The following is a 13857-nucleotide window of genomic DNA, read 5'->3' on the forward strand; positions in this document are numbered from 1 at the left end:
CCTGCCTGCTGCACTGATATTTGGAGCACAAAATTGGAAGCTGAGACTAAAGCGTGGTAATGACCTGGGGGAAAAAAAAAAGGTGGGTTTAGGTAGCTTGTACATGAAGAAAACTAGAGGAATACGTAGAGCTAATGCAGTTTTTCTGCAGTTCCCAGGCAGCTGGGGTAGTTTGGGGTTAGTGTGGTTATTTTAGAGTCCTGTTCTTCAGGGAATTAATAGAGAGCCTGTTTTCTATTCTGCGTGCCATAAAATGACCAATGTCAGTGAGCATGGCTGAGCATTTCTGTGCTGCTGATTTCAGGAGCTACTATCAAAAGCTCATCCTTTGTGGCCTGTCCTAATTATCTTGCATTTTCTTTTAAGGGAGTAAAATAATTTGGTTTATTTTCACAGCACTCTTAGCCATCAAAACACCTTAAAAATGCAAACTAGGATTTAGAGTCAGGCTGTTGATAATGAAACTCAAGAGTGAAGTGGGAGGGATGCTTACTCTGTTAATACAGCTTGAAGACATAAATTTAAACAGTAGGAGGAAAACTGGAGCTCAGACACGCTCCCTTTTTGCAGGAGTCTTGTCAATGGCCAACTTCCTAAGTTATGTGCTAAAGCTATTTTATTTGACTGTTTTATTTGTAGTGCTTTCCTCACTATCAGCTTTGCCAGAACTTCAATTTTTCCCACCACTGTTGCATGGAAGGTCTTTGTCCTGGTCTGTATGGGTGTTGTGGGACACAGGAAAGGAAACTACTGTGTGGGAGAACCTATTTACTTGTTTGAGCTGCCGTAAGGTGACTTTTTATCATGAAGACTGATCTTATTAATGCATTGCAAGATTTCTGGCTGGGTACTGAGGCCCTCCAGAGATATGAATTTTTAATACGCATTTGAGTGATTGGGAATGAGTAGCATGCTTTATTGTTGCTTTAGTGAAAAGGTTTGCAAACATACAGGGAGAATTGTAAAAAAGAGGGCAGGAGAGATGCTTTACTCTTCTAATTTGGTAAATATGTCCTTGCTTATTTTATAACAGAGCCAGTAGCATACCCATAACTTAACATTTTTTTGGCTAGTGCTGCCATGGATTGATGCCAAGGTAAACCCAAAACATGAAATGAGAAGTTGTAATGCAAGACAGTGGTGGGGACTGAATTGTCTTTGAGTGAGACTTCATCATGTAAGTATGTGGAAATGACCTGCAGTGTAAGGCACAGCGTGTAAAGTGCTCTCAGTCTTCCAGAGATTTCCCATCCTTACGTAGAACACAGAAAAGCAAATAACAGAAAATGGAATTAATACATGAGGAATTTCTTACAGCCTGTGGAGGTGTTAATACGCGGTTAGAAAATGTTTGAGCTAATCTAAAATGTATTTTTGCTAGGAAAAGGGATGTGCTTTCACCGTCTGGTCCTGCTGCTTTTCTGCTGACACTGGTGATAATTTAATCCCTCTACACACCGGTTCATCTCAGTAATCTGGCAGGAAATTCTGCACTGTCTTTGTGGTGATGGTTTTATACAGCGAGAGAGGCTCAGCTGGGCTTGTCCCCTCCATTTCAACTTGCCTTGTATGATTTCATCCTGCGCGTGGACACTGGGAGTTTCTTTGGTGGCTGGGTGGAAGCAGAGCTAGCCTGAGCTAGATCTGTGTGATGGGGAAAAGCAGAGAAAATTAAGACTCTTTTCAGCTTTTTTCCTTCTTGTGCCTCTCTTGAGCAATGTCAGAGTGATCTTGCAATCACTTGTGCTTGGAGTCAAGGGCCTACCTTAGTGTTCCTGCACACTGCAGAGGCTGAGGGCCCGGTCTTTTCAGTGTGCAGAGAGATGTGGAGCGTGGCATTTCTCTTGCTGCTTGGCTGGCAGGAATCTGACAGCCTTTTGGCAAGCTCTCCTCCCCTGGAGCCGTTCTTGAATGTTTCTTTTGGACAATTGTTCTACAGGGAGGATTAATAAAATCTGATTTTTTTTTTGACGTAAGGCACATGCAGATGCATCCATCACCAGGCATCCATTTCACATCAGCAGGGTTCGAATACAGAGAGCTGCTGTGCATTTTGCTCCAAGTCCACAAAATCAAGTAACTGTTGCAATTAAGCCAAGGAAAATAACTTTCCACTGCTGGGCTTCCTGAGCAACCTTAACAGCGTTGATGTTTCTCCTTTACCTTGCGGTGGTGGCAGCAGGCTTCTCCCTGTGCAAACACGTGTGGGTGTTTCATGTGATTGCTTTTATTGGGAAGCGATGGCTTGATAAGCGCTTGTGAGCCAGAGGGCAGCGGGGAGGCTGTGGAAGGCTTTGTGGCTTCCTCTATAGCAAACACTGAATTCCCGTATGGTGTTGCTTGTTTGTTTGAATATGATCACTGAAAGACCTGAGATTCTTTTGACTGTGGTTTTTACAAGGAATGGCATCGTTCTTGGAAATAGTGAGGACTCCTGACACTTGGTTAAAGCTAATACAGTGTGCTAGATGGTGGATAGTGTGAGGTTAGCTGTATCCTTTAGGGTAACTTGGTGGTGCCTGAGCTGTTTGCACTCCCAGGAGGGTGTTGGACCATTTTCCTAATCATTCCTTCCTGGAACAGTCAGTGTCTTGCTTTGAGTGTTTTGCACGTTTGACAGGGAGCAGTTTCATCAAAAGGATATTGGTATAACTCACCTTTTACATCTCATTCTTTAGAAATGGCTTGTGTTACTGATTTTTATCTCAGTATATTTGAAAACAAAAGATAAATGCTTTTATCTTCTGGTTTTTTTGGTTTTTTGTTTTTTTTTTTTCATAAAAATCAGTACATGGACATTTACTTTCTGGTAAAGCATAGTGTGCCTGAAAAAAACTGCTTAATAAATCATACTTTCTCCATTTCCACTCCAATTCAATTTAGAAGTCTTTGAAAAGCATATATTCTGGACAGGTTATTAAAGTGAGATTTTCAATGGCTAAGGCTTTTGCACCGCACAATTCAGTGTGGAGGCAGCTGTAAACATTACTGTGTGGAGTGGGAAAGACCACCATGTTCTGTTTTCGTACTCTATGCCTGTGCTGCTGTTGCAGTCCAAAATTTCTGATGCTGTTCATGTACTGAACCTGCCAATGGTCTACATAGGCTCCTGGGAGAAGCTGGACCATGATGTGCTTCCCAGCAGCTCTTCTGTTTCGCTGTTCTGCAGTCACAGGTCTTTTGGAGTGGCGCACACTGGGCGTAGTGTACACTTAAGTCTCTTCTCTGGCAGCATCAGCTTTTAGTGGCTCACTTCCCTCTACAACTGAGGGTTTGTGTTATTTAATGGGGTGATGCCCTCTCCTTTTCAGTAAGTCAGTTGATAAGAGTTTGCAAAGAGGAGCTGACTGCTCTCTTGTGATTATGGCAATTCCAGCCTGGAAGCTGCGGGCTGGTGCTGACAGCAGTGAGATTGTAGCATGGACTGAAATCTGAGCAAGTCCGTGTGGTGCTGGGTGGGAGAAAATAGAAGGTCTTGCTAGATCTGTGTAGGGACTGGGAAGGCAGCAAGTCCAGAAGACAGCATCCTGAAAGAGGATTTTGATAACCTGTGGTAGAGAAGTTAGTTTTTTCTGATCTGGAACAAGCTAGATAATAAGAAAACTCTTCTTAACCTTTCTGTAAACTATGGATTGCTTCACAGAACTTTCCTTAGCAATGGTGGTTTAAAAAAATGTTAAAAAATACTGTCATATGATCATAACCAGCCTTCCTGACCTTCAAGCCTTCACCATAGCTGTACTGTGTGATACAGAGAGTTAGAATACTGGAAGTAGTTGGAGCCTGAGCATTCCTCAGGTGCCCCAGACCCCCAGTGTGGGCTGTGTACCTGTCTGTTTTACTTAATGAAAGAACTCAATAATGGCGATGCCAAACAGACATATTTCAGATCACTTGCAAGCATTTCAGCTTCCAAGCACAGCCACCTCAAGAGTTGCAGGCTGACTATTATCCTATTATATTATCTCTGGTTACATGCAATTAGATATTTTCAGATCTCATATTTCAAAATCTAGCCATTTTAATAATTCAGTTTTGAGTCTGAGGTTGACAGAGAGGCAGGCAAATTTTCCTAACTGTATATCATCCTAACATAATTATAAGAAAAGAGCTAACTTGCTCTTTTATTGTAGTAGACTCTGAAGCGTGCTCTTGGACGCCGTTATTCATACTACTCATGATAGGTGATTGCTAGCACAAGTCTGGGAAGATGTAGTAAATCCTGGAGCAGGATTTGGCATGCATTAGCAAGTGAAGTCTGTATCCAGCGCCTTCCAGGGGTCGGTGCTGTGGTACTGCGTGTTGGCATCAATGGTTCCTCTAGCTTGGTGTTGCCTGGTCCTCTGATCAGGAAGGTGAGTTTTCTGGAGTCTCTCTGGGACTGTTGACTCTTCTGACTTAAAATTTCTGCTGTAAAGGTTTTGGGAGTGGAGGAAGACACTATGTTCACACTCTCTTTGGAGTAGGTGGCAGCTAGTGTTACGGTATAACTAGGTTAAGTGTTTGATGATAACCTGTGCTGTTATTTTAGTCTTTGTTATGACAGACATCTTGTATTATATAGTGTCCATTATTTTATCTTGTTTAACTATTTTTCTTTTTTTTTTCTTTTCTAGATGAGGGCTATTACCAAGGTGGAAAGTTTCAGTTTGAAATTGAAGTTCCTGATGCCTACAATATGGTGGTGAGTATTTGTCATTGATCTAATAGTTGTCATTTTAGATTTCCTTTCCAGCTGATATTTTTCTTTCCAGAGAGTACTTGGAATTGAAACTGAGAATCTTCTGTCTATTACTAAAATATCATGGTTTGTAGAAAAATCTCGATTGCCTGGCGTTTTTGGAGGTCACCTGAACTCCTGCTCAAAGTTGAGGTAGTGTTAAAAGTTGGATTTGGTTGCTCAAGGCCCGGGCCAGCTGGCATTTCAGAATCTCTTAAGATGAAATTCCACTGCCTCCCTGGACCACTGTTCCAATGTTTAATAACCCTTGTTGTGAATTTTTTTCCTATATCAAGTCAGTTTTCCATTTGCAGCTTGTGTGTGGCCTCTTGCTTGTGCACCTCTAAGAAGAGCCTAACTCGGTCTCCTCTATGTGCTCCCACTAGGCAATTGTAGACAGCAGTAGGGTCCTCACCTTCAGCCTTCTCTTCTCCAGGCCGAACAAATCAGGTCCCTCAACTCTCCTTGTACTGCGTGTGTTCTGATCTCATCATCATCTTGGTGGCTGTCTGCTGGGCTCATCCAGTTTGTCAGTATATCTGGTACTGGGGAGTTCAGAATGAGACTTCGTAGTTCTGGATGCAAAAAAAATAACAATTTCAATGGTTATTGAGCAAACAGCTTTCCAGAGGACGTACGAATTATTGCAGTGTCCTTACTGTAGTTAAATAGAAAGCTCCAGACAACTTAGCCTTTTCAAGCATGAGAAGTGTTGGTATTTCATGATTGTAATTCTCTAAAATTGCAGAATGTTGCAAGGGAGGAGAGGTGCAATTACAATAAAAATAACTTCAGACATCATTTTCAGAGTTTAGCTGTCAAAAGAAAAGGATTGACTCCAAAAATGGAAAACAATTGGGACACACGTCTGGTTCTCAGCAGTACATCTGCTGTTCTGTGTCCCGATAGTTTGCTATGTAAGGAAACTAGAATAATTTGAGTTGCAATATTTGCATTTAAGTGTATGAATTACAGGAAGAAGGAAGCCTCATTTTCTTCTAGTTTGAATTACTTGGATAACTTTGCTTTTGTAACTTTTTTCCAATCCTTCTGCTTTCTGTTTTCTTACTTTTGGTGTTGATTGTTTAGAACTTCTTCAGAGAGATTGAAGAATGTGTAGGGGAGGATACTAGAGAAATATTTCCAGGAGGACCTTTGGATTTTGTGTTCAGACGCACAAAGCCTGAGTTCAGTATTGGATATCTGTAGCAGTTGCAGTCACAGCATTGTTTTATATACACATATGAAGGGAGTGCAGTGGTCTGGAATGTAATAGCTTGAATTCCCAGACTGAGCTTGGAGAACACTGCATTAACGCTGATAGTAGAGTAGAAAGGTTATGTTTCTGAAATTGGAGGAGTTGGGTTTGCATTCCAGAAGATGCCTTCACGATTTTCCCAATACTCCTTTATTTATAGTCTACGAATACATGGGACATGCACTATGTCATAAAAAGTTCATGCCTTTAGAGGACCATAGCACTTCTAAAAGAGCTTTGAACTTTCCTCCTCCTTTTTCTGGTAGTTGTGCTCTCCCTTTGTAGTAATTTTGATCAAGGATTATTTGCTCAAGCTATTTTTTTTTTTTTTTTTTTTAAACTGCTTAGGATCCCGGCTGTCTTTGTTCATCTACTTCTATCTAAAACACCTACATGTACTAATAGCGTTTGCAACTGTATGCTTTTGGTTGTGGGTTTTTTTTTTTAAGTTCCCCTGAACCTCACCAAATAATTTAACACAGGTCACTTTTACTGGCTTGGGTGAGGTTATGCACACACTATAAAAGACAAAGGTGGTCATTTAAGGTTGACTGCATCCTCGTTTTAACTAGAAGAAATTGTGCCATTGCGTACCAGGGAAACATGGCCTTCAGTCATCTTCATGTTCTGTGCTGTCTACATTTTTTAATCATTTTCAGTAACAGCGGTTTAACCACCGTTGCAGCGCTGGGCACAGCGCTATAATATAACTTATGTGCCTTATACACAATATATACTCATTTTAATTTCTTAAATTTTTATGTTTAAAGTGTTCACCTAAACAACACTGCTGCAGGAAAGTATTTCCTATGTGTTAACAGGAGAGCAGAATGTTAATTTTGATCTGAGGTTTTTTGATTCTTGATTGCTATAATTAAAAACATCTTCTGGTTTGTTATGGTTCCCTGCTCAGCACTGGCAGAAAGTCTGCAGCAGATGTTAATTAGATACTTTTAAATTCTGAGCACCTCTCATTCAACACAAAAGTAAAAAGTTTGCTTGTGTGCAATTTAGAAAGAGATGCAGTGGGTTGAATGTTGAGTTATGGTCAGGTTATTAATGAAAATGTATATATTCACAAATATTGAGGCAATTATGCTGAGGCCATGGGTTTTTTTTCTGCCAGGCAGAGTAAGACTGAACCAAGTGATGGCAGAGTTTTTTTTACTAGAGCTTTTCAGACCTGCCAGTGCTCTTTCAGCCCGTAAGCAAGGTTGGGATATTGCACATCTGCATCAAGCTCCTTGCAGGAGTGCTGAACGCGTTTGTGTTGAGAGTAAAAATACCAGACAAGACTGGCAAGTCATTATAGCCCTGCCCCAGAGCCTGTAGCCATTTTCTAGCTAATCTTTTTAGCCTACAGAAAAAAAAGAACATCTGTTTTTAAAGCTATGAAATGCATAATTTATAGTATCGTTTCTGTAATGTCATCCTTTAATTTCTGTAGCATGCTGTGGCCAAAATCGTGTGTGTTTGTTGCTCCTCTGGGGAATTATTCTTTTTTTTTTTTTTTTGCCCTTCGTTCCTCATAAGCGAGCATTCAGCTTCTGCACTGGGAAGAGAAGTGGATGTGTAGTATGGTGGCATAGTATAAGAGTATATAATTAAAGAGGAAAAATTTAGCAGATTTTGTGTGGTGAACTGCAGCCATGGCTTTCTGCTTTGCCAGGGAAAGTGCTGGGGGCTGATTTGGAAAGCACTGTGTCTGTGAATACAGGGAAACAACGTGTCCTTGTGCCTTAGCTGTGACTGACTGGGATGTACACCAGCTTCCAGTACCTGGGCTATAAACTTCCTTAGTGGAAAGATTCAAGAATGTAAAATTCAGGAGGGTTGCTTTGCAGCATAGATGCTTTGGAGCAAGCGCTACGGTGAAGTGCTGCCTCTTATTTGTGAGTGGAGTGCACAGCTGGTTAGGTTCTACACCACTGATCTCCTGTACTGGGTATTGGAAATGTTTATTATGATTATCTGTAAGGCAATAAAATATAAAAGTTCTTCCACTGTATCCGTAATTAACTGAACCCATTTAAGCTGTTGGAGAGGCGGATAATTTCAGAAGCATCTGAGCTTGAGAGCTGGAAAAGGTTGCTGTTTTTAATCAGTTATTGGACGCACGAAGATGGTTCAGATAGATCTGCGCTACAGTGCTAGTGGTAATTTGTCACCCCGCTCCTGCAGGCTGCTGGTCTGCGTTTCACTCCGTGCTTTACAGAAAGGCTGAAGAGAGCTAAGAGACCTCACCGTGGGTTTTTCCTGAAGCAGTGTGTTTCCCAAAGAGAACTCTTCCAAGTGCTGCAGTTATGTGCTGTCATGTTGGCTAGTCCAATGGTTACATTTTCATTGCTGCTGATTTAATACTGTAATAGAGCAAGTATTGGTGTTGATTTGTGCTGAAACAAGCAATAATCAAATGAAATGGACCTGATGGTATCTGCGGTCCGTAAGTGATCTTTCTCCTACGCTGCTGCCCTTTGAAGGCAGCATCCAAGGAGCTGCATGCCTCGGTAGTCTTGGAGTTGATTCAGTTTGTACACTGAGCACTTGACTGCAGTCAGCTTAATGTTTTCATATTTTTCTCTCTCTCTGTACTGTTCTCAGTTAAATTTCTTTCTGCCTGATTAAGGCAGACCCGAGATCTTTATCTTCTTTCTCAATGTTAATATAAAACTACTACAGAGAACTCTTAACATTAAAAGCTATTGCTCGCTCTTTAAACTCTCGTGTGGGAAATGGGGCCAGAATGAGGAATTTTGTTCATCCTTTTTCTGTGGCCTCCGAGCAAGCAGTCAGGTGATGCTTCCTGCAGCCATAATAAAGGAAGTAGAGTTGGTCACGCTCCCAAGTACACAAGCACACAAACACAGCCTGAATGGGAAGGCCTCTGCTTTCCAGGGACAGTCGGAGTAAAAAACACTCTGAAAGGAGGACTTCATCCCATACGTGCCCCACAGATGTCTTCCAAAAGGAATTTGTGCACCTTGGATCTATTCCTTCTGTAAGAATCTGATTCAGATTGCCCAAGGTTCCAAAAAGTAGTCAAACCTGGCATTGTGTCTGCAGAATCCTCTGCTCAGATCCAGTCTCTCACCTGAGACTTACTTGATTTTTTTTTTTTTTTTTTTCCCAATTTCTAGCACTGTTTTAGGGGTATTCTACAGATGGAACCAGTAGAGTTGAGCCTTTGTTGTTTTCTGGACTCGGTGTAGTTCTTCCTGTGAGTAGTGTCCAACAAGTACAAAGAAAAGAAAAAAAAAAAAAGATCATCCTGAGAGGCCTCTTTCCCTCTAAAGTTGGAGCTAAGCTGTGTGGAAAGATACTACGGTGAGAAAATTAAGGGTTTTGATATTTAACTTTTAAGTTATTTTAGGGCGTTAAAAGACTTTGGAAGATCAACACTTCATTTTATCTCTTCTGAATTGTTTTTGAAAGTTTCATTTTTTTTTTCCCTCACTACTTCTGTAAAGATAACTGCTAAAATACTAAAAGGAATGTCAGTCTCGCCTGTCCCAGGCAGTGAGTGTGGGATGTATCTGCTCCACAGTTCAAAACACATCATATTTCATCGTACTTGGGAAGAACAGTGACCGCTCCCTGCTTGCTTATCTGTATGTGCATGAAACTGCCCTTAGTATGTTGCATACTTTCCCAGTTTCCTGTTCTTTGTGTCCTTAGCAGGAGTACAGAGTGACGGAAAGGTTTCTTGAAAAACATGGAATATTATTTACCAGATAGCCTGTGGACTGTTTTATTTGGTAATAATGGGGTGTTGTGTCCGAAAGCAGTTGGTACTGATGCAGATGTTGCAGAGGGGTCATGAGGAGAAAACTGGAGGCAGGTTGGTTAATTCTGTAGTGTCTGCTCAAACTGTTCTGCCATTAGAAACCTGTTGCTCGGTGTTTTAAAGCATTTTTTGTTGTTGTTGTTAGCAAATAGGCTGCTTTCTTGAGCTTTTGTGTAAAGCGAACATAAGTTTGTTCGTCCCGCTGGGAATGTTGCTGTCCATACAAACACCAGAGGAAGCTGTGGAACAGCAAGCAAAACATTTAATTGTGTGCACAGCAAAGGCCTTTAGCACCAAGTGCTGCCGCTTTGCCTCTGTGTCTGCAGCATCTGTTCCTCAAGCACTAATGTTTTAGTTGACTAGCTGGTGTAAGGCAACTCCTCTTCCGCTTGTTGAGCTGGGTAATCCAGTCCATCAAAAGCACCGGGCAGTGTGGCTTCGTTTTCCTTGACTCATTTCTCTGTACAGTGCTTAGCTGTGTTTTGGTGTTCAGCTTCAGCTGGTCTCAAGAAGTTCTTCAAATAACATTGATTCCACATTTCTGCTGAGAACCCCATCCCTTTCCTAGGGAAAAAGTTGTGAAGAACTACAACCGCAGGACGGATAAGGTATCTGTGTTAGTATACCTCTCCCATTAGAGTGCCAAATTCATCCAGATCTGGAACTGTCAATTCAGTTCATTTATTGATTGACACTCAATATTCATTCTCTCATTTGGTGAGAATAATGGAAGAGAGAGATCATTTATTAGCTGCGTTTTTAAAGAAATGAGACAAACTTGATCTAAAGCTTGTTCTGCAAAACTTCCACCGAAGTCAGTATATGCATAGTTCTAAAATGCTTGCGACGCTTTCTTGTTCCATCTCTGTATTCACCAGTATGTTGAAGTGGACTGCGACTGGATGTGTAAGTCAGACAGTTTCCATTACCAAAACTAAGGGGAGATCCTAAAAGAGAAGTGGCTGCTTAGAAATTGAAAAGAAAATGAATCTGTTCACTCCTGTGACCCCCAGCTAAGGTTGGATCTACCTGTGTGATTTTCAGTGTCTGAGGTCAAGGAGGAGTTTGAGCAATGAAATAAATGGATTTTGTACGCTTTGTTGTGCAATGTGTCACACGTGACCTGGAGATTGTTGGAGGTATTCAAGTGAAGTATCTCGAGAAAATCTTGTGTGGATTTAGTGGGCTAAGGAAGACTCAAAAATGATTTGGAGCAAGCTCGAAGAAGTTTTGTTTGAAGATAAATTGTGTGATACTGCTGCAGTTGTCCTGACTGTCTAATAGAGCAGAGAGAGAGAGAAAACCTTTATCTTACTGTCAGAAGTGAGTTTTTCTGATTTTTAGTAATGAAAAACACTTTGAAAGGATAAAGGAATTCTTTTGTTTCCATGATACAAAAAATAACACACCTGTTAATTCACTCTGACTGTGAGGATTAAAGGATATTGTCGTAGTTCAGCCCCGACTGGGGCTTTAGTTTGTATAAAACTTGGTTTTTTTTCCCTACTCATCAGTACATTCCCTGTTTGAAGGTGCGTATGGTAGACATTTACTCTTTTATCTTGCTCTACTGGCATGGAATTAATACTGCTGCTTTCCCTTTCTTGAGAACTAGACGTGATCTTTCAAAACAACGTGAAGGTGTACCCTAATGAAAAGCTCTGCTGTTAGAAAACTTCGAAGAACATTTATTTTGAAGGTTAAAAGTTTGAGACTGTTTTCTGCGTGCCACTTAATTGTCAGTAATGCCGTGATCCAGCACTGGGGCAGCTGGTCTACCTTGAGTTATTGGACAAACATGAAAATAGAATTTATATCTATTATGAGCTATAGATTTGTTGTGGTGATATATGTTTCTTCTTTTAGTGCTGGACAGACATGTTATTGGTAGCTCAGTACCATGCATGTTTTCTTACCTCTTTTCCAAGGAATCTTAGTTTAAAAAAAAATTTACCAAAAAGGTAATTGGGAAGTTGAGAACAAAGTGATGAGACAAAACACATCATGCTGCTTTGCAAGTGCAGCCATTTGAGCTATTTTTTTCTCTTAACTGAAAACTTCGTGGGAAGCAGTGGAGGAAAATAGCTGCACATCTGTGATATGTGATTTAATTGAAGCTCTGAAAGGTGCTGGTCTGTGCTGATGCGTTCCAGTATACTTACTGTAAGAAATCATCTGCTTGATTGAAAGCTGCAAGTTGTAATTTGGAGAGCATGGATAGAACAACGTGCAGTTGCTAAGCTACCGGAATTTTTATGACCTGCTCTTTATTTCCTTCACAAAACTAAAGCAAATGAGATTGTATTTTAAAAATCTGTATTTCAAAACTCACTATGGAATTCTGAAATCTGATGATCTTTCCTGAAAATAAGTTTGGCTTTTAATGTTAGTGTCTTAAATTCAGATGTGATGCGCCTTCTTGATCTGTTCTATTAAATTGTGAACAGGAAGGTCTGCGTTACAAAGAAGCTGTTCTTTTGATGTAGTTATTATCGTTGCATCCTCTGCTGGTTTTTAACAATCCTCTGACTTGGGTAAGCCTTAGGGGAAAACACTTTTCTGATTTAAATTGTTGTCTTACTGGTTAAGTGTTAAGAAACTGAGTGACTTGAAATGTTTTTTTTTGTTTGGTTGGTTTTTTTTGGTTTTTTTTTTTGGTTTTTTTTTTTCCCCCTGAAGGATACAGGGGGAGAGAGTAAATTCTCCTGGGTTTCTTTAAAGTTATGTTTTTCTAGGAAAAACCCTCATACCATCCCAGCTTTTGTAAAGAGTTTAAGATAAGCTAAAAGGGCAGAGAAAACCGATGTAACTCCTGTAGGTTATATTATCAGTGTCTTTAACGTATAAACCTAGGCCCTGAATATCAAGTATATTTGCTTTTTCTCAGATACCTGTGGCTTGTAACAGTGATAGGGTTTTGTCTTAAAGGATAACGTTGTAATTTGTTTTCTCTCCTGGCAGCCTCCAAAGGTAAAATGCTTGACGAGAATCTGGCATCCGAACATTACAGAGACGGGAGAAATCTGCCTAAGGTAGCAACAGCATTCTATTTATTTAACCATGGAGGTTTTTTCTGTGTGATAAAGCATTGTGTATCACTTTCATGCTGGTATTTTTTTCAATAGATTCTACAAATCAGTGGCACGTGACCCTTAGGATCTTAGAAATCTACTGAAAGTATTGTTCTTGCTGTGTGTTAGAGACTTGGCTCTTCAGGTTAGGTCTTAACGTTTTGTTCTACTTAACATAAAAAAATGTAAACTCCAACCTCAACAAACATTAGTTGTTTTTTTTTTTTTAATCCTTCCATAAATTAATATTCCTTAGGCCCCAGGAGGGCTTAAGGCTTTTTTCTTTTAATGCCTGAATGTGGTAAGTGCTTGAAAACAATTTATATTTCAAAAAGGAAGGAAAAAGTGTTCCTTAAACTTTGACAGTAACTATTCAATATTTCCCATTTGTTTATTTTAACATTTTATTTCCACTCTGACACGTGTGCCAATTAGAAGAAAACAGAATTGGGGGAGTATAAGTCTAAGTCAAAATACAAAGCCTGAAAGCTTTACTTTACCCAAGTGAGAGGCTTATGTTGCTGGGTGGTTTTTCTTGGTAGTAAATATTTCCTCTTCAAAATCAGTTTCTGAAACTTTATAGTGTCAGTGTTTCATCGTAAATACCTGATGGAGAAATTGGCCAGAAACCAAACACAAATGGAAGTGAGAATCATGACTGCCATTTTTCAAGTTAGTGGGAAATAAAAGAAAAGAGCAGATGAAGGAGAAACAAGGAATATAAGTGAGATTGAAAGCTGTTCTGAAAATCTAAATCAGTTGCCAGCCTGTGTAGCAAATTGGCGCTTAGGAAAAAAAAAGCCAATTTTTTCCTCTAGATTTAAAAATCATTTTAATGCTCCGTTCAAGGTCCTGGTGAGAATTAAGTTTCGCAGGACAGTCTGTCACACTTCATATGCAGGTCAGCTTCATCAGCTGAGAACAGCTAAAGAGCTGATACTGGTGCTTTTAGCCACCGTGGTCTGCTCTGTGATTCTGAGAGGCTTCTGTCATCAAAGGGTGACAGAAACCAGCTTGGAGAGGC

The 13857-nt window shown here is 40.3% G+C and overlaps 1 protein-coding gene across 1 annotated transcript in view; it reads left to right on the top strand.

Annotated features, from left to right (window-relative positions):
- Positions 1 to 13857, top strand: part of UBE2F (ubiquitin conjugating enzyme E2 F (putative)) — a 70218-nt gene that overhangs the window by 16679 nt on the left and 39682 nt on the right. The window contains exons 5-6 of the mRNA XM_086751203.1: positions 4617 to 4684; positions 12724 to 12794. Coding sequence (XP_086607329.1) covers positions 4617 to 4684; positions 12724 to 12794 — 139 coding nt within the window. The remainder of the gene's footprint in view (positions 1 to 4616; positions 4685 to 12723; positions 12795 to 13857) is intronic.

This window comes from Chlamydotis macqueenii, chromosome 6 (assembly GCF_036417535.1).
Source record: "Chlamydotis macqueenii isolate bChlMac1 chromosome 6, bChlMac1.mat, whole genome shotgun sequence".
NCBI classification, from domain to species: Eukaryota; Metazoa; Chordata; class Aves; order Otidiformes; family Otididae; genus Chlamydotis; species Chlamydotis macqueenii.